A 21805-nucleotide genomic window follows, 5' to 3' on the forward strand; every position below is an offset into this window, starting at 1 on the left:
TATGCAGCCTAAAACAGGTAAACTGCCTTCAACAGATCTAGAAAGAGGTTTAAAAGGAAGAGTTGTGTATTTACCTTTATATTTTAAGAAAAATGTTGAAACTGTTAGTTTAGAATGAGACGATACTGAACCTGTAGTCATTCTTGTTAATGGTGTACCCACAAAGAGTCGGAAAATATGGCAAGATTAGTACATGTCACAAAAGTCCAAAAGGCTACATTATATCTGCTGCAAAACAATATTTACTATAAAATTGTAAATGTAGAAGGAGAAGAAATTACTTTAGAAGATGAAACACATATTTCAAGTGGACAATTCAAGAAAAGAAGAAATTGTTGAACATTATACTATACATCCTCTACATTCCAAAAAACTGATAAGACATACTATTGAATTGTTCCAGATGAAAAAAAAAAAAAAACTCCCATGAGTGTGTGGGAAACAAGTTTGGAAGCTCATTGTTTTCCACAGCTCTTCCCTACTGGAAAAGGTGGACGATATGATGAACTACCAGTTCAGATTCCAGCTTCAGAATACTGTACTTTACAACTGTACTCAGAACAACCAAGATTTCCTCATTGTATTCCATAAATGTTTCCTCTTTTGTTCCATTCACCTACACTGCGGTCAGCAGAGCTCACAATTTAAATTGAAACATGATTTATTTATTAGAGAGAATTGTACTCTATGTCCCGGAACTTTGTCAAGAGGAAGTGACTACAAACATTCCTCGATGCCTGTGCTGACTACTGCATTCGATGTACACTACCGATAGCAGGGCTCACAATTCACATCGAGTTGAGATTCTGTGGCTCACCCGCACCATGCATCATCGCTGGCTGCGCAGATGCTAAATGCTTCTGATGCCCGTATCTCAGTGCAGCATAACTCATGCACCCTTTCTGATACAATATTTTGTGTATAATTTCACATCTGCAGTCCTACCTCAGTGTATCACAAGTCATGAACCCTTTACGATAGAATCTTTTCTGTATGATTTCATATCTGGTACCCCTACCCTAGTGCAGAACAAATCATTGACCCTTTATGATTGAATCTCTGTGTCTGATCCAGTGATTACTGTTGTACTTGTTGCCCCACCAACCATTTCCGGAGGGTTGGCTTACAATCATTCCACATGCATTCACCACAGACATCACTGGACATGTGACTCGGGTAATGAAAAGGAGTTGAGCGCACATGCCCGTACCCAGTTCCACTATCTATCTGTGTCTGTGTGTTCCTTATGTATGCAACATGCTGCCCCTAGGCGCTACCACATTAGATAGTGCTCTGGAAAGCGTATGCAACCATCTTAATTTTGACAGAGGGGGAAAACTTTAGTTATGTAACTTTGTCTCGGTCATTGTACAAGTACGTACGTAGAGCCTGCATCATGAGTACTGCAAGCAGAGTGTATAGTGATTTTATAAGTGCGTGAGGATCGTCGCAGTGATTGTATAAGTACATATGTTGGAGCAGCCTAACTCCGACAACAAGCTTGTCTCTAATTGGCTGCCCTCCATGTGCCAAAAACTGAAACTTCAACTTTCCATGGCCCTGTATTGCTACAGCTGCAACACTCCACTGGATGTGCAATAAACATTCATATCCACACAGATGTCTTATGTCCACCATCTTTCTTGTGTGGAACTATCGATGAATATAGGGTCAGTAATTCCCCGTACCTTCCATGTTGGCCATATTGTTGTACTTGGCTCACAGAGTGACACTTTGGCTTTTGCAACACGGGTGACGGTAGCACTCCAACACGGACACCCACTTCCAGTGTAGTCAGATTTTGTAAGCTTTCTATAGCCCATAGCAGACCAAAAAGTAGCCCAAACTAGCCAAATATTGCTACTTTAGGGAAGGAGGGCCTGCCCTGCGACAGTGTCAAGCAGCCAGTGAATTGGTTTTGATATTGCACCAGTATGCCAAGTAAATATTTATCTAATAAAGCACTTTAACATACTATATTGCTGGAGCGCTGTATATAATAATCTGATAACAACTACAAATCAAAATTTTACCACACAACCGGCAAAATATAGCCAATTGTGTGTGATCTAGCCCAATCTGGCAACACTGATGCCACAGCCACTCCCTCAAGGCTGGTATACACCCACACCACACCCATCAAGCACAGGCATCGCAGGACACGTGACCCTGCTAATATAAAAGACCAGGCACATGTGCTCCACGCCATTTTAGAGTTGCTCACAACACATGCACTGCGGCCGGCACAGTCACACCGCCACAGTGATGGCCCGTCCCGGTGGTCCCGACACTTGATGTTTTATGTGCTCTGCTGCACCGCAGTGTAGCCCTAAGCCCAACAGCGAGGGCCTACCGCCACGTGTGTGGCCTCACTTCTCACTGAGTTAGTAGCACTGCAAGCACTGAGCAGGTGTACGACCTGCGAAGATAATAGGTGCACTAGTATGTCCTCTGCCATGGCAATATCAAGACTCAGTACCAAATGTTAGACCTATTAGCTTGCAGAATGGAGCTGCATGATGTGGAGGGTGCCGTGACTGCGAAAAGGTGAGAAGTGAGGCCTTGTTGCGCAGCGGCGGGCAGATACCTCTGGGCGGCGGGAGTGGATGATGTACAGCAGCCTGAATGCAGAAAAATGGCAGAGCGATTTAGGCGTACGCACTCGTATATACTCTGTCACAGCGTTGGATTGGTAACACGGGCACTGGTGCAATGCCAGAGGGGCCAGTGCCAAGTTCCAACTGTGGGCTGCTTTTTGGAGCAGTCTGGGGGGCATGTTTTGGCGGTGTCGCTGTTGTTTGGATTCAGCCAGCAGCCAGTGGGTGTCTGAATGGCCTTTCTGGAGGCAGATGGGCGTCATTACCTCGCGTTTAGCAAAAGGCAGAGGTGTCACTTTCTTTCTCTTTTGCAGGGCCGCCCATTAATGTATGCATACCTAGCAGGGCAGGGGGCCTGAGCCGAAGTGGCCCCAATTGTTTTTAAGTCACAAGTGTAAACGAATCCGTGGATTTTCTTGTATCTCCCCACCCCGCCCCTTTTTAAATAAAATTTTGCCGAAGCAGTGTTTTGAGGTGAGGCGATAGGCAAATGTGGGTCACTTTTTTTTTTAGTGTGCGTGGCTGGTTTTGAATCCTAATCCAATCCCGCCGTGGCACATGGTTGGAGACAAAGCGGTGGCATAAAGGTAAGCTGTGATGCTTTTGTACACATTGGGCACTCAGTGTTCCTCCTCATCTATTCCTTTCTCTCCCTCACACTCTTTCTATCTACCTCGTCCTCTTACACTGTTTGTCTCTTTCTCTCTCTCTCTCTCTCTCTCTTCCCCTCTCTCTGTTTCTCTCTTTCACTCTACCTCTGTTTCTCTGTTCCCCTTTCTCACACTCTTTCTCTCTCTGTTCCTCTCTCTTCGTCTTTCTCACTCTTTCTCTCTGTCTTCTCACTTTCTTTCTTTTTCTCTCTCTCTTACTCTAACTGTTTCTCTCTTTCTCTCTGTCTTCTGCTCACTCTTTCTTTCTTTCTTTCTCTCTCTCTACCTCTCTACTTTGATGGACTCATGACGCACAATCTTATCTTGCTTTTTATCTAACAGGCTCTGAATCACGAATCGACGTTCATCCCCCCAACACCACCAAAGCTGAACGCACGAAAAATCTGCAATGATGCGTGGCCATCCTGAACGCATGACAAAGTTGCTTCAGCACCTGGTGAACCCTCTTACACACAGGCCGGTGGCAGAAGGTGAGCAGAGAGACTTCTTTCCGCAGCAGCGGGCAGTCACCGGGCGGTGGGAGTGGATAGTGTGCAGCAATCTGGGGCACACAAGAGTGCACAGAAACCTCTGAGCAGTGGGGGTGGATGGGGTGCACCAGCCTCATTGCACATTAGCGAAACAGAGAATTACGCGTGTGCAGTTGTATGTACTCTGCAATTACTAATTCTATACTATCTTTCAGATCACTAAACTTGAGGGTTGCACTATCTCCCGGCACGTGGTTGGAGACACACCGATGATGTGCTGCGAAGATTTTCTTCAATGTGTTAACACTCCCTCTCCATCTCTTCCTTTCTCTCTCTCACACTTTCTCTCGTTCTCTGTCTCTTACTCTCTCTCTCATTCTTTCTTTTTTCCTCTCTCTCACTCTTACTCTCTCTCTTCCTCTCTTGCACTCTTCTTCTCTCTCACACTGTTTCTCTCTTTCTATCTTCCTTGTATCTTACTTTTTCTCTCTTTTTCTCTCACTTTTCTCCCTATCTCACTCTTTCTCTCTTTGTCTGTCTTCCCCTCTCTCACTCTTTCTCTCTTCCTCTCTCACTTTCTCTCTCTCTCTTCCTCACTCTCACTCTTTCTCTCTCTCTCTCTTCCTCTCTCTCACACTGTTTCTCTCTTCCTTAAAACAGAGAAATATGTGTGTGCAGTTGTATGTACTCTGCAATAACTAAATCTATATTATCTTTCACATAACTAAACTTGATGGTGCACTATGTCCCGCCATGTGGTTGGGGACATACCGGTGGCACAAAAGTGAACTGCTAAGTTTTTCTTCAGTGTAAACACTCCCTCTCCATGTCTTCCTTCCTCTCTCTCACACTTTCTCTCTTTCTCTGTCACTTCCTCTCTCTCTCTCACTCTCTCTCTCTCTCTCATTCTTTCTTTCTCTCTTCCTCTCTCTCACTCTTTCTCTCTCTCCCTCTCTCACCTTCTCTCTCTCTCTTCCTCTCTCTCACTCTTTATATCTCTCTCACACTGTTTCTTTATGAAATGAAATGAAATTCGATTTTTTTATAGCGCACTCCTACCCTAAGGCCTCGTAGTGCTTGGACCAGGCGAACAGAACAACAACCAAGCTGTACAATTAGTGAAAGAGAAAAGTTTTAAAAAGTCTGCAAAACGTTTTTAGATCAGATTCGCTGCGCAAAGTGAGTGACAGAGAATTCCAAAAGGTAGCAGCATTCCATGAAAAGGAGCGACCTACCCATCTGGCGCGTCGTACTTTCCTTGAGATTGGAAGAAAGGCTGTGCTAGAGCGTAGGTTTCTAGGAGGGTGGTAAGGAGTCACTAAAGGACAAATCATAGCAGGGCCTGAGTGCCACATAGCTTTGTGGGCTATGCGCATCGCCTTAAATCGAATCCTGGCCTGGATTGGCAGCCAGTGAAGCTTCTTCAAGGCAGCTGACCCCGACTGTCTCCGAGGCAGCTCCAAAAGTAAATGGGCCGCGCAGTTCTGGGTCATCTGCAGCTTTTTAATAGTAGCCATTGGTGCACCCAGATACAGGGCATTTCCGTAGTCTAGGCGGGACAAGATGAGAGCCTGCACCATAATCCTACGAGCCTGAAAAGGGAGAAAAGGCAGAATTTTTCTCAACAGCCTCATCAGGCCCAAGCAGGTGGCGGAGAGCTTGATAGCTTGATGATTGAAACAGAGAGTGCTATCAAGCCACACTCTGAGACTCTTAATCTGGTCTTTCGGCACCGGCATAGTGCCCAGACAGGTCGGCCAGCCCAAAGCTGCTCTGGGTGACGGGGACTTACCCAGGAACATCAGTTCAGTCTTTTCCCCTTTTAACTATAGATGAGAAAGTGCCATCCAGTCGGCTACTGCTTCTAGGCAGCTGCCCAGAGGGCTGGCTGATCCCTCAGGGTGGTTGAGAGCAACCACCAATTGGGTATCATCTGCATAGGTGACAATTTCGATGCTGAAGGGAAGCACTATCCCAGCTAATGGCTCCATATAGATATTAAAAAGCGTGGGGCTCAGGGAAGATCCCTGAGGAACCCCACAGCTAAGGGGCCATGGTTTAGATTGAGTAGCACCCTCCGACACCTGAAAAAATTGGTCTTTCAGAAAGGATTGCAGCCAGGTAAGAGCCAGACCTGTCAGCCCAACATGTTTTAGTCTGGAGAGCAGGATGTTATGATCCACAGTGTCACTGAGGTCCAGCAAAATAATTGCTGCAGTGCCGCCTTTGTCCAAATACCTCCGAGCGCCCTCTGCCACTGCCAAGAAGGCTGCTTCCGTCCCAAGCTTAGGGCGGAAACCTGCTTGGGAATCATGGAGAAGATTGTTAGACTCCAGGTGATGAACCAAGATGGTATTGATATGTTTCTCAAGCAGCTTGCCCAACCATGGAGGGAGAGAAATTGGACGGTAATTGGCCATGATGGAAGGATCCAGATTGGGTTTCTTCAATAATTTTCTAACTTGGGCACATTTCCATGCCAACGGCACCTTTCCTGAGGTCTCGGAGGCGTTTAAAAAAATTCAGGATCACTGGCCGAATTACATCCTTGACTAGCATAAGATGGCACGGAGAGGCTGAATCAATGGGAGAACCAGATGTTGCTCTCGACATAGTGTGTCCAATAATGCCTCATCGAGCAGGGGGAACAACATTAAAGGACACTGTGGAATCAGAGGACTACTCTCCGCACCAAGAAGAACGGAATTACCCTGAGGAGAGGTAAAAGAATGGGAAATGAGCTTAATTTTTTGATGGAAATATTCAGCCTGCTTATCACAACGATTTTGGGCCTCTTTAGGGTCAGGGAGTTTTTGTGGAGCGCTAGTGAAAGATTTGGCAATCCGAAAGATCTCCCTAGGCGCGTTGGCTGCGCGCTAATCCTGCCCTCATAGAATAGAAATTTGCGCAGTTTTAATTTCCGCCTTATAGTTCCTGATTGCTTCTCTATAAGCGTTTCTACTGTCAGCTTCTGGATCCTGCCTCCAACTCCTTTCTAGTTTCCTACACGTTTGTTTCAGTTCCCTTAGTTTGTGAGTGTACCCTGGTGCCAATTTAGATTTGGTTTTTCTATATGAGATTTTCAGAGGGATTAAAGAATCTAGCGAGGTCTGAATCCAAGCATCGAAATTACTATTGGCCTTAACAGGGTTTGAAGCAGACAAAGGAGTGGTAGCAGTCAGAGAGGTTGACCGCTGGCTGATGGAAAGATTTGGCCATCTCCTTCCCAGCAGTGGAGCCGGACTCTGCAACACGGGAAAGGCCAAAAATTCCCATTCCAAGGGAACAAGGAGGTGATCAGTCCATGGGAGGGAGATTGGAGGACCCCCATGGAGTTTTAGGTCATTGCTAAACACAGCATCAAGAAGGTGACCCTTAATGTGTGTAGGTGCAAAGCCCTTCTGGACAATTTGGAGAGCCGATAAATTAGACAGAAGATCCCTTGCTTAGTCTCTCTCTATTCCTCTCTCTCACACTGTTTCTCTCGTTGTCTTCCTCTCTCTCACTCTTTCTCTCTTCCTCTCTCACTTTCTCTCTCTCTCTTCCTCTATCTCACTCTTTCTCTCTCTTCCTCTCTTTCACAATGATTCTCTCTCTTCCTTGTATCTCACTCTTTCTCTCTCTTTCTCTGTCTTCCTCTCTCTCACACTGTTTCTCTCTTCCTTGTGTCTCACTTGTTCTTTTTCTTCCTCTCTCTCACTCTTTCTCTCTCTGTCTTCCACTCTCACACTGTTTCTCTTTCTCTCTTCCTTGTATCTTACCTTTTCTCTCTTTCTCTCTCTTACACCAGCTCTCTTTCTCTGTCTTCCTCTCTCTCTCACCCTTTCTCTGTCTTCATCTCTCACTCTCTCTCTCTCTCTTTCTCTCTTCCTCTCTCTCACTCTTTCTCTCTCTCTATGTCCTTTGCTGGATGCATGACACACCATCTTATCTTTCTTTTTGTCTTACAGGCTGTGAATCACAAATGGACCAGCGATGACACGCCATGGCTGTACATAGTTTTATTTGTTGTTGTTTTGTTTTAATAAAGTATTTTATATGTAAATCTATATATTTATTCAATTTATTCAAAGTTTTATATAGCGCGAACAAGATCTTTACAGATATCAGAGCGCTTCACAGTGAGTGGGGTAGGGGCAACAGGGCTGAACAGAACTAATGGGAACAATATAATAGTCACTAAACATAAAAGGAAACAGTAGTGTACAGAGCACATACCAATATACATCCAGGTAACTAGTAGTATAAGACGGCGCAAAAACATTGATCACGCTAGCACAGAGTTCAGGTAAACTTTGGATGTAGGGATGGCTTATACCTAATTCTAAGGATAGAGCGAACAGGGGGTGGGGGCAACGTGAGGGTGAATCAACAAACTAAAGTGTATCATATAGTGATCGGTGGTAGTAGAATAGCATAATAGTGTCACAATCACATAAGAGTATAGTGTCAAGAGGCAATCAGGAGATCAAAAGTTCAACAATACACAGCGATGCAGAGACTCTGGTCCATCACCTGTAAAGTTCAGGTGAACTTGGCCATGAGGATGGTTTTCACCTCTTTCTTGAAGAATGCAGTGGAGGGGATAAGCCTGGTTTCAGAAGGGAGTGCATTCCAGATCCTGGGTGCCATTCCTGAAAAGGAGCGCTTGTATGTTTTTTCCTTCCGGAATCTACGAGGTTTCAGGAGTAGGTTTTTTGTACTTCTATTGGTTCTCGAGCCACCTGATATAGACAACTTTTGAGCAAGGTAGTTGGGTGCCTTGTGGTGCACGGCTGAGTGTGTCATAACAGCAATTTTTAGCTGTATTCTGGCTTCAAAAGGTAGCCATTTTAGAGATTTTAAGTCTGGGGATATATGCGAATGTTTTCGTGAGCCAGTGATGAGTCTCGCAGCAGCGTTCAGGGAGGCTCTTAGGGGTGCTGTTGTGGCTAACGGGAGTCCGCTGAGGGCCACAATTCCATAGTCTATGCGAGGGATGACTAACGCTTGTACATCCGTTTGGAAGTCCTTGGCTGCGAGGAAGGGTTTAAGTTTCCTCAGTGTGTTGATTTGGAAATTAGCTCCTTTTGTTGCTTTGCTAACGTGCTGTTGCATGTTGAGCTTGGCGTCGAGTGTGATGCCTAGGGATTTCGCAGAGTCCACGATGGTAGGTTGGACATTGAGTGCTGTTAGGTTATTGAGCCAGGTTTGGGTGGTGGTAATTTTCGCCGGAGGTGAGATGAGTAGAAACTCAGTTTTCAGAGCATTTAGTTTGAGGTGATTAACGGCCAACTAGGATTGAGTGTTACTAAGTGTAGAATTCAGAAGTTTGATATCTTCCGGGGATCGTAGCTTTAGGTAAAGTTGTGTGTCATCGGCGTACATATGGAATTGAACATTAGATGCTTGGAGCAAGGTGGCGAGCGGTTCCATGACGAGGTTGAACAGTGTGGGGGAGAGTGATGATCCTTGTGGGACACCTAGATCTGCTGGCACAGGTGTAGATAGCACATTGTCAATCTTGAACTTCTGAGTCCGATTATAGAGGAAGGAAGTAAACCATTTGAGAACAGTTCCCGATAGACCCATTCTAGTGCTTAGCAGCTACAGTAAGTTCTCGTGTTTGACCGTGTCAAATGCTGAAGAGAGGTCCAGAAGGATGAGGAGGCAGGATTCATTGTGATCTAGAATTTGGAGGGCGTCATCGATTATGTGCGTCATAGCCGTTTCCGTGCTATGATTCGCTCGGAAGCCTGATTGATGAGCGTTGAGGAGGTCATATTGGTCAATGTGTTTTGTTAGTTGGAGTTGGACACATTTTTCCAGCAGTTTGGGCAGGGTGGGAATATTAGTGATAGGGCGGTAATTGTTCAGGTCAGACGGGTCAGCTGTAGGCTTCTTGAGTATAGGCGTGACTTGCCCCACCTTGAGGGAGTCTGGGATGAGACCTTGTTGAAGGGAGCTGTTAATGATTTTGGTCCAGAGTGGGAGGAGCAGGGGGATGAAGTCTTTTACAGCATTGGCAGGTAGAGGGGTCAATGTGGTGATTAGAGGGCTTCAGGGTGCCGAGCAGTTTGTGTATTGCTTCTTCCGAGTAGGTGTCGAAGGACAACCATGATGCATTATTTTTAGGTTGAGTGTTAGTCATTCTGGTGTGACTGGGGAATCGGCTTACATCCATGATGAGGTCATTTCTTATGTTGTCGGTCTTTAGTTTAAAGAAAGCAGAAAAGGCTTCACAGTGTGGGGTATCGCTTGTTGTGCTGTTTGGTTGTAAGGGTTGTGTCTTTGTTTGAGTTTTGACTAGTTCGAACAGCTTTTTTGGCCTGTTTTTGCTTGGTCCAGCTGGCGGCTAAAGAAGTCAGACTTTGCACGCTTTATTTTCCTAAAGTAGGCATTTCTCTTGTTCTTAAGCTTTTTGAGATGCAGTGATGAGGGGTCGGATCTCCAGGTGCGCTCTGCCATTCGCATAGCACGCCTGTCGTCATTAAGTCTGCCGTCATACCAAGGGTTGGAGATCTTGGTGGAGATTCTCTTCAGTTGCAGTGGGGCGGCTTCGTTGACTATTGAATTCATAGAATCAAGGTAGTGATCGGTCAATGATTGAACATCCGAGGCACCTGACGGGGGAAGGAGGAGACTGCCGATATGGGGAGGCAGGGAATTGGGTTTAAGATTCTTCATGTCCCTTTTCCAAGTTTTGGATTTGGTAGGTTGAGCCACGTTAAGTTTAACTTTCTTGCTGATAAAGACGGTGATAATGTGGTGGTCTGACCAGTCACAGGGTTGGATCGCCTCCAGTTGGGTAGAGTCCTCTTTGGCGATGATGAGATCAAGTATCGAGCCTTTGTCGTGTGTTGGTCTATCGCATATTTGGGTGAGGTCAAGCGCATTAAGGAAAGTTTTGAGGCTATTCACCACTGCGTCTTTCTGATCGTTCCAGTGGAGATTAAAATCACCCAGGTAGACTTGGCTGGTCTGCCGACCGGCATTGGATGTGATCGTGTCCATGAGTTGTTGAGTGAATGTGAGGTTGTCACCAGGCGGATGGTAGACGAGATGTAAGGCACAAACTGGTTTGCCCTCGCTGGCGATGTCGAGGCAGAGGAGTTCACAGGAAGTAAGGGAGGGGGAGGTGGCTTTAGTGACGGAGAGGTTGCTCCTGAAGATGCAAGCAATTCCCCCGCCCGTCTTGACAGGCCTGTCCAGTCTAATGATGTGATAATTGGGGGGGACTAGTATGTCCATTATCGGTGTAGAGGCTTCGGTTAGCCACGTTTCAGTCAGAATGGCTAGGTCCACATCCATTGTGGAGACGTGATCAGCGATGTCGGAGGAGTGTCTCTGGGCCGATCTGCAATTGAGTAGGATGCATTTGAGTTTGGGAATGAGAAGGGTGGTCGTGCCTTCTAGAGAGAGGGGGACTATTCTGAGATTGTTAGGGACGGAACCTCTGTTGCTTATATATGAATAAGATTCTTATTTCTCCAACCTCACAAGCATCTTTTTATTAATAGAGGGACACTTCCGGGCCCAAGAAGGTTGTTGGGGGTATGCTGGTGATGTGGGAAGAGAGTGCGTTGTCTGCTAATGTGGGGAGACACAGCGTGAAAGAGGGATCTCTCACCGAAAGAGCTCCGGTATGTTTTCAGAAATGCCTCGGACAAATGACAGCTGATGGACTCAATCACTAAATGGCTTTTCAATGCTCGTATAGTGTGACGTATGAACAGTTCGTACCCAGGCTCGCAGAGGGACAACTGCGGCCCGTCCGCTTGACTCACAGAGGCAGAACTACGAGCAGTCCACTCCCAAAGGAACAGCAGCGTAGTAGCTCGCAGAGGTAGAGGCAAAGCAGCGTACTAGCTCAAAAAGTTAGACAGCTGCAAGCCGACGGGCTGGCTTCTAAAGGCATAGCTGCGAAGTGGTGATGTTGGGCACATGGAGCGTGAAAGGGTTATCTTCCTACCGGTGTCCTGGAGTGGAAGTCGTGCTGCTTGGCGCTCACCTGTTTCTCTTTTTTTGTTCTTAAACATTCACTGCATCCAAATCATCATTACACAGTGCTCCGCTCTATTAAATTGCCTCCGGAACCTTTCTTTTATATTTTCACTCGATGGAGGCACAAGATGGCTGCTAACAGTTCCTTGTTTGAAGTGTTAGCAGCCAATCAGAGGACACTTCCTGCTTTGAAGTGTTAGCAGCCAATCAGAGGCAAGCTTGTGCTCGGGACTTAGACACCGACCAGATATATATATATATTTTTCCGTTAATATATCAATAACTACTGAACGGATTTACACCATTTAAAATGTGCTTTCTGGATCAAGACCTTTCTCCCTGCCAAATTTGGCATATTTCCGTTCAGCAGTTTGACCTGTAGCTTTGACTAAAGTTTCCTATGGAAAATGCATTGAGAACACGTTTTGACACACACCTTTTTTGTCAGCCCCCCCTTGACCAATCACCCCTAAACTTTCAAGACAGGCGCTGATCAGAAAAGAGAAACTTTTTGGAAAATGTCGTAAAGAATTGTCAAACAACGCCAAAGTTATAAGCATATGGAGGGCTGCAGGAGGGGGGCCGTGCAACCCCCCTCCCAACATGAGTGAAGCCCCATGACTGCAGTGACCCCAGCGGGGCCCGCAACGTCACAGAGCCCATGTTATTATTTGTTAAGAAATGCCCCCAGGACCTAGCCCACCCTGGGGTCTCATTGAAATAAAACACGGGAACCCGTGACCCCAGCGTGAATTGCACTGATTTTTTCACTCTTCTACCGAGCCACAAGATGCCTGCCAACACTTCCTGGTTTGGAGTGTTGGCAGCCAATCACAGTGAAGCTTGTGCACTGGACTTAGGCTCAGCCCAGATATCGAAACTTTTATTTTACTAATTTATCAGCAACTACTGAACGGATTTACACCATTTAAAAAGAAGGTCGCTTTCTGACCCACGCACTACCTTTGTGCTAAATGTGGGGTAATTCCGTTCAGTAGTTTCAGCTGTAGCCTTGCACAAAGTTTCCTATGGGTAATTGATTTTCTGGCTCTTATTTTTTTAATTTCTCAAAAACTACTGAATGGATTTACACCATTTAAAAAAAGGTCACTTTCGGAACCAATCTCTACCTTTTTGCCAAATTTGGGGTAATTCTGTTAAGCAGTTCGGGCTGTAGCTCGTCGCAAAATTTCCTATGGAAATTAACAACGCGTTTTGGGACCTTCCTTTTTTCTCAGCCCCCCTTGACGAATCACCCCCAAACTTCCTGGATAGGAGCTGACTTGGATAGACTTTTTCTTTTTAGAAGTTTGCAAAGATTCGTCAAATGACGCCAAAGTTATTAGCAAATCAAAAAATGCTTTTCCTATGGAAACTAGGTTGTAACTATAACTACCTACTGGCGACCTCCAGTTGGTAATACATACATACAGATATATTCACCTAAAAACAAAGGTTACAGGGACGTTATAGTTAGTAAATAGAATTTAAAACACCCTTACAAAAATTCACTGAAAAACTGAAAGGTTCAGATGATAAAGAACCATAGAAGTTCAGCAGTTATAGTTACCTGAGCTAACTATAACTTACGCCCTCGTAATGCACTGCTTATGACCTCCCTTCCTACATCCCTGTCACCGTTGTTTTTTAAGTGAATTTCTACAGCTTTTTAATTCTACTTCCAAATTATAACCTGTAACCTTTGAGAGTGGGTGTGTGAGTGAGTGCATGAGTGTCTCACTGGGTGTGTGAGTGCATGTGTGAGTATCTCAAAGAGTGCGTGAGTGTCTTAGTGGGACTGTGATTGTCTGCATACGTGTCTCACTGGATTTGTGAGTGGGTGTGGGATTGTCTGAGTGGGTATGTGAGAGGGTGCTTGAGTATGAGTGGGTTTGTGAGTGCCTCCATAAGTGCATGCATCAGTCTGTGACTGAGTGCATGGCTGGGTGGTTCTGCAAGTGGGTGTCTGAGTGTCTAAGAGAGTGTGTGTTTGTGTATGTGAGAGGGTTGGTGAGTGAATACATAAGTCTCTGAGTAGGTCTGTGATTGATTGCATGAGTCTCTGAGTAGGTCTATGAGTGAGTGCAAGAACCTTTAAGTGTGTTTATGAGTGAGTACATGAATCTTCCAGAGGGTCAGTGAGTGCATGCATACGTCTATGATTGGGTCTGTGAGTATGTACATGAGCCTGAGTGGGTCTGTGAGTGTTTGCATGACCCTGAGTGGGTCTTCGAGTGGGTGCATTAATCTCTGACTGTGTCTGTGAGTGAGTGCATGCCTCTGAGATGGTATGTGAATGAGAACATAATTTTCTGAGTGAGTGTGTAACTGTCTGAGTTGGTCTATGAGTGGGTGAGTGCATGCATCTCTGAGTGGGTCTGCGAGTGTGTATGTAAGTGTCTGAGTGGGACTGTGAGTGGGTACATGAGTCTCTGAGTTGCTCTGAGAGTAGATGCCCAAGTGTCTGAGTGGGTCTGTGAGTCATGTCTAAGTCTCTCATTGGTTCTGTGAGTGGTTGTGTGAGTTGTTGAGTGGGTCTGTGAGTGGGTGCATAGCTCTGAATGGGGACATGAGTGTCTAAGCGGGTCTGTGAGGGGCTACATGAGTGTCTCAGTGGGTCTGTGAGTATATGTTTGAGTGTCTGAGTGGGTCAGTGAGTAGGTGCATGAGTCTCTTATTAGGTTTGTCTGTGGGTGTCTGAGTGGGTTTATGAGTGAGTGCATGAGTGGGTCTGTTAGTGGGTATGTGAGTGTCCGAGTGGGTCTGTATGAGACTGCATGAGGTTCTGAATGGGTCTGGGAGCAGGTTTCTGAGTATCTACATGGTTCTGAATCGGTGGGTGAGTGTTTGAGTGGGTCTGTAAGTGGGTACATTAGTCTGAGTGGGTGTGTGACTGAATGAGTGGGTCTCTGAGTGAGCAGGTCTGTGAGTGAGTGTGTGAGTCTTTGAGTGGGTGTGAGAGTTTCTGAAAGGGTCTATGAGTTATGCATAAGTCTCTGACTGGGTCTGCGAGTGAGCATGTGATTCTCCTTCTAAGTCTATGAGTGCATGTGTAATTCTCTGAGGACATCTGTGAGTGCCGGCATGAGTTTCTGAGTGGGTCTGTGTGTGGGTGCATGAATGTCTGAGAGGGTCAATGAGTAGATTGATGAATTTTTGAATGGGTGAGTGGTTGTGTGTTTCTGAGGAATATATGACATTACAACGCAAACAATTACAATGCATGCCTTTATAACACTGTTTTTACATCGCAATGACCATTACAAAGCATGATTTTTACAATGCATGCCATTACAGCCATTGCAATGCATACCATTACAATGCATAAATCTTTTGGGGCAACAGTGGGGTAAGTGTGGGATAGTATAGTGGTAAAAACTATTCCCACTCCAGTGAGTGCAACAGTAGGGTAAGTGTTGGATAGTGTAGGGGTAAAAACTATTCACACTCCAGTGAGTGCAACAGTAGGGTAAGTGTTGGATAGTGTAGGGGTAAAAATTACTATTCCCACTCCAGTGAGTGCAACAGTAGGGTAAGTCTTGGATAGTGTAGAGGTAAAAATACTATCCCCATGTACCCCGAGACCCATACCTGCCCTAAAACAAAAAAATCTCCATTACTTAACTTATAATGCGTTGCAATGGCATGCATTGTTATAGTATGTGTTGTAATGGCATGCGTTGTAATGACATGCATTGTAATGGCATGCGTTGTAATGGCATGCAATGTAAATGCACTTGCGTTGTAACAGCTGCGATGTAAAGGTAGTGCATTATATTGACTGCATTGTAATGGTTGTTTCCCGTTTCTGAGCGGGTCAGTGAGTGGGTGTGTGAGTCTGAGTAGGTCTGTGAGTAGGTACCTGAGTGTCTGAATGTCTCTATGTGTCATGCATGAGTCTCTTACTGGGTCTCTGAGTGGGTGTGTGAGTCTCTGAATGGGTGCATAACTCTTTGACTGACTGTGAATGGAAACATGAGTGCCTGAATGGGTCTGTAAGTTGTTGTGTGAATGTCTAAGTGGGTCAGTGAGTGTGTGCATGAGTCTCTTAGTAGGTTTGTGTATGGGTGTGTGAGTGTCTGTGTGGGTCTGTGAGTGAGCACCTGAGTGGGTCTGTTAGTGGATGTGTGAGTGTTGCAGTGGGTCAGCTAGTGAGTGTATGGGTATCTGAATGGTTCTGTGAGACGTTGTGTGAGTCTTTGAGTGGGTATGTGTAGGTCTGAATGGGCCTATGTTGTGCATGAGTCTGTGAGTGGGTGCGTAATAATTTGAGTTGTTCTATGAGTGGGTGTGTGAATCTCTGAGTGAGTATGTGAGTGGCTGCATGAGTCTCCGAGTGGGTCCATGTGGGGTGCATGAGTGTCTGAGAGGGTCTGTGAGTGGATGGATGAGGTTCTGAGTGGGTGTGTGAGCAGGTATGTGAGTTTCTGAGTGGGTCTGTGAGTCTTTGATTGGGTATGTGGTTGGGCTAGTGAGTGTCTGAATGAGTGAGTGAGTAGATGTGTGAGTCTGTGAGTGTGTCTATGTGTGGGTGCATGCGTGTCTGAGTAGGTCCATGAGTGGGCACATGAGTATCTGTGTGGGCCTATGAGTGGGTGCATGACTTTCTCTGAGTGGGTCTATGATTGACTCGATAACTCTTTGAGTTGGTCTGTGAGTGATCCCATCAGTCTCTGAGTGAGTGTGCAAGTCACTGAGTGGGTCTGTGAGTGGGTGTATGAGTGTCTGAGTGCCAGGGTGATCTGGTCAAGCAAGACTGAGAAAAAGGGGGGTAAAAGAAAAGTGTTTTCCGGTGGTAATTCCTATCGAGATTTTAGTTGTGACTACAGCCCAAACCACTGGATGTAATTAAGCCAAATGTTTGCTGAAAAAAAGCTCTTGGTCCAGAAAGAACCTTATATGTTATTTGGTGTAAATCTGTTCAGTAGTTTTGGAGATATTAAAGAAAATCTAAATTTGTATGTATAGGGACACAGATTGTTGCACTGCTTATGACCTCACAAATTATATCACTCAACACATGGCCGGTGACATCACTGATGACATCATTGATGACGTTACTGATGATATCATCCAAAGAACCACTCGCACCCCCACATACAACCTTTCATACATCCACTCCCCCTCACACACATCTACTCACATACCCATTTAAAGATTCATACAAACAGTGACACACCCACTCACTGATCTATAGAGCCACTCACACAACCACTCACCCATACAGCTGCTCCCACAACTACTAACTCACCCATACAGCCACTCATTCACTCACTCACCAATACAGCAACACTCACATCCAATCATACCCACTTGCAGACACATATACACCCTTAAAACAACTCACACATCTACTCAAACTCCATTACAGAAACTTACACAACCACTCACTTACCTATTCAGGAACTCCCACCCCCACCCATACAGCCACTCACACTGCCACTAACTCACCAATGCAGCTACTCACACACCCACTTACTTACCCATACCGCTACTGACACAGCCGCTGACACAGCCGCTCACTCACCAATACAACCACTAATACACCAACAGAACCACTTACATACCCATGCATACATCCATACAACCACTCATGCACTCACTCTCTCACCCTTGCAGCCACTTACCAAGACACTCACTCTCCAATACAGCCACTCACACAAACTCACTTGAGTTTCAGAAACAGTTATGAAACACTTACAGGCACGGGATCTTGTCATCCGTTATGTCATTTGAGATGTCATCAGTGATGTAATCAGCGATGTCATTGACCATGTCGTGGGTGATGTAATACATCAGGTCATAAGCAGTGCATTACTATATGCTATAGTTAGCTCAGGTCACTACAAATCCTGAATTTCACTGATTTTGTATGCGTGAAATGTTAGCCTAACTATAACATCCTTATAACCTTTATTTTTTCAGTGAATTTCCAAGGTTTTTTTATATGCTTCATCCTAGCTAAAATGTCCCTGTAACCTTATAAATATGTATATATATATATATATATATATATATATATATATTTATATACACACACACACACGTACATACATGTATGTGTATATACACATATTTTATTTATTTTGTGTATATGTGTGCAATGTCATTCTATTGCTTGAAGGGTAAAGTGTGTCCACTAATTAACTATAAATGATGTAGGTGTTTACCCGTCTGTCCGTGACCCATGCGAGTCCAGCACTAGGAACCCTGGTCCTCTGACCTCCCACCACTATGACTCAGCTGCCCCCTCGCACTCAAGCCCGGAAGAAACAACGACTGCCAGCTGTCCCCACCAAACACCAACCAAGCACCAACCACGGACAGTTCTCCTGCTGTCACTGCCACCAGACCTTCACCACCTTCCGCACCCCGACGGACACCACCCCCACGTTGGACGCCAACACCACCGAAGCCCTGAAGTACATCCTCCTCCACGTGCTCTCCCTACAAAGATACGCCATTGAGATCTGGGACCTCCTCAACACCCTCTCACAAGACGTTGCTTTCTTTACAGAAACCTGGACCAACGGCTCATCTGTCCCCGACATCACCAACCCCATCCCAGACGGGTACAAAATCCAGATGAAAGACGACCCCAACCACCCAGGAGGAGGAATCATCATCGCACACAAGAGCTCTCTATGCCCATCTACCTCCATCACAAATTACTCCCTCTCCTCAACTGAACAACTCCACTTCCAGATCCAAACCAGCCCTAGAAACACACTTCGCTGCACCCTCGCTTAAAGACCCCGTGAACCTTTTGCCTTATTCGCCACGAACATCGCTGACCTCAGCGCACCCCACGCCATAGCCTCCATGGACTACATACTCATGGGAGACTTTAACTTCCACATCAACAACCCGATTGACCCAAATTCCTCCACCCTACTGGACAACCTCACCAACATCGGCCTGAAACAGCTTGTCACCATGCCCACCCACAAGGCAGGACGCACCCTCGTCAAGAGGAAACAGCACCCACTGCTGCCACACCACGAAACCCCTCTGGACGGACCACCACTGTGTACACTTCAACATCGACAAACCCACTACCCCCAAACCTGCACTGAGCCCTCCACAAAGGAACTGGAGCAAAATCACCGATGAGCAGCTCAACTCCACCCTCAACCGCGATGTCCCCACCAACTCGACCAACACCAACCTCGCAGCCAAAGATCTCCACAGATAGATCTACGACTGTGCAGACAGCAACCCCAACAGACATGGCCCCAGGAAGGCCTCCTGGTTTACCATCACCCTCCAAGAATCTAGACACATCTGCAGACGTCTCAAGAAGAACTGGAGAAAGAGCAAAATTTCAGAAGATCACACCAACTACAAGAACGCCATGACAGAATACTACCAAAGTATCAGATCCACCAAAAAGACCTTGATCCAAAACAAGATCCTCGCCAACTCCAGCAACTCTAAGGACCTCTTCAGTGTCATCCAGGAATTCACCAAGCACACCAGCGAAACCACAGACATCACCCCCTCCCAGGATCTCTGCTACAAGCTCAGATCCTACTTCCATCTGAAAATCAAGGGCCTCTACGACCACTTCAACGACCAGACACCTAACTCTGAAACCACCCCACTCTCCAACAACACCAGCAAGCCTACCATCTCCTCCTGGAGCCCAGTCACCGCCAAAGACACCATTTCGACCATGAAAGGCACCCACTCAGGAGCCCCCATGGACCCCTACCCACCACACATCTACCACAGAGCCGCCATTGCTCCAGAAATACGAAGCACCATCAACACCACCATCAAGACCGGCATCTTTCCCAACGACTGGAAACATGCAGAAGTCAGACCCCTGCTCAAGAAGGCCTCAGCAGACCCCCAGAAGACCTTGAGAACTACCAACAAATCTCCCTCCTCCACTTCGCGGCGAACGTCACCATATTCCTGAGTAACCATAGCACCGAGACCATTCTTCTTGCCGCCTCGACTAAGGACACACCACAGCCCTGATCCTACTCGATCTCTCTGTTGCGTTCGACACCGCCTCCCACCGCACACTCACTGCCAGACTCCACAACGCTGGCATACAGGGAACTGCCCTCGGTGGATCCACTCCTTCCTCACCAGCAGAACTCAAAGAATCAGACTGCCACCCTTCCTCTCCGAACCCACAGAAATCAACTGTGGAGTATCCCAGGGATTGTCGCTCAGCCCTCTGCTCTTTAAGATCTATGTCGGACCCCCTCGCCACCATCGTCAGACAGCACAGACTCAGCATAGCTTCCTAAGCCGATGACACCCAACTCATCCTCTCCCTCACCAAGGACCCTGTCACCACCAGACTCAACTTCCAGGAAGGAATAAGGGCTGTCACATCCTGGATCAGCAGCAGCTGCCTGAAACTCAACTCAGCTTAGGAGAACACCTGGTGGCCCACCACCCACGGTAGCCTTCCCATCCTCGTGGACCACGCTCAAAAACTTCAGCATTGTACTCAATTCCTACCTCTCCATGACCTGTCAGGTCAACTTTGTCGCCTCCAGCTGTCTCAACACCCTCCGCATCCTCTGAAAGACCTTCAAATCGAATCCCCCTGAATCAAGGAAGACCATCACCCAAGCACCCATATCCAGCAGACTGGACTACGGAAACAACCTCTACTCCGGGATAACCAAGTCTCTGCTCCGCAAACTCCAGACCATAAAGAACACCGCAGTCAGACTCGTCCTTGGCATCCCTCGACATGAACACATCACCCAACACCTGCATAACCTCCACTGGCTACCCGTTGAGAAGAGTTGAGAAGAGTCACATTCAAGATACTCACCATGCCTACAATTTCCTCCACAACACTGGGCCCCATTACCTCAACGACCTCAGACACGCCCCCGCCCTGAACATCTTCAGGAAGACACTCAAGACCTGGCTCTTTGACTGAATGGAGCTAACTACTCTCCTACCCCCCAGCGCCTTGAGACCCTCACGGGTGAGTAGCGAGCTTACAATTCCCATGCTTTGATTGATTGATTGACTAGAACATCCTATTTTATGTTGCACAATTTCTACAATGTTGAGGGGTTATGTCATGTATCTTTGATAACATCGTCCATTGATACCACTTCACACCATGTCAAGTGTATTGGTTTTTAACTTCTCTGAAATTTTTACATTTGCCTTTTCCAGGACGTGTGCCAGACTTTCCAGAGACTTTATCAAGACATTTTTCTTTCTTTTTTGATCTATGGATAGATATCTTTATACTTTGCATGTTGAACCGTTAACTGACTGTATAGTTAGACTTTCCTTGCTTTTAAACTTATTGGTCTCCATGTTAGAATTTCAGCTAATTTATCTCTTTTCTCAGAGGCAGTCTACGTGTTCGTCCTCTTGTTTATAATTGTCCCAAAGCACATGAACTAAGTAGGTTTATGCTTCTTCGTTACTGAACTTCATTTGAACTGACTCCGTTATGTTACGAGTTCTTGCAATTAGCTTTATTTTTACCATTACTGGTGCGATTTGAAGCTGATTAATTTACTATTTTTGTCTACTTAAATGATTTTTAAACTTTGAATAAGCCTTTATGGTTTTGATTTAGGATAATGTCCTATGAAGGTCTCCTTTATTTGTTCATGGGCCAACTCACTTGGCCCCAATCCTACTAATTACATTTACTAGTGGAAAGCGCAGACGGAATTTATATGCATATATGTACATACATAAAATGGATTCATTCACATTCACTCTGTAGTGTCTGTAGATTTGTGCAAACTGTTCTTTGATCTTTTTTTATTTTTTTGAATTTCACATGTGACTTTTGTCTGGAAAACCGAATTACTGGATAATACATTGTTTTCAAAACCACAGGACTTCCTAAAATGTACATACCCTTGCAGCAATTGTAAAAGTGATTTAATGGAACCTTACCAGATCACACTTGATCGAATTTCTTCCAAGGCACTCAGTAATAACCTTCTTTCTTGCTTCTGTAGCAGCTTTTTCACCAACTGATAATTCCTTTGACCATCGGATTTGGGTGCTGATGGATGTTAAGAATAAGAGTATACACCTCACATTTCATAACACTCACAACACACATTATAACATT

At 45.8% G+C, this 21805-nt stretch overlaps 1 protein-coding gene across 1 annotated transcript in view; it reads right to left on the reverse strand.

Annotated features, from left to right (window-relative positions):
- Positions 1-21805, reverse strand: part of LOC144755649 (cytosolic phospholipase A2 gamma-like) — a 649811-nt gene that overhangs the window by 392739 nt on the left and 235267 nt on the right. The window contains exon 4 of the mRNA XM_078644799.1: positions 21625-21736. Coding sequence (XP_078500925.1) covers positions 21625-21736 — 112 coding nt within the window. The remainder of the gene's footprint in view (positions 1-21624; positions 21737-21805) is intronic.

This window comes from Lissotriton helveticus, chromosome 5_1 (assembly GCF_964261635.1).
Source record: "Lissotriton helveticus chromosome 5_1, aLisHel1.1, whole genome shotgun sequence".
Classification (NCBI taxonomy): Eukaryota; Metazoa; Chordata; class Amphibia; order Caudata; family Salamandridae; genus Lissotriton; species Lissotriton helveticus.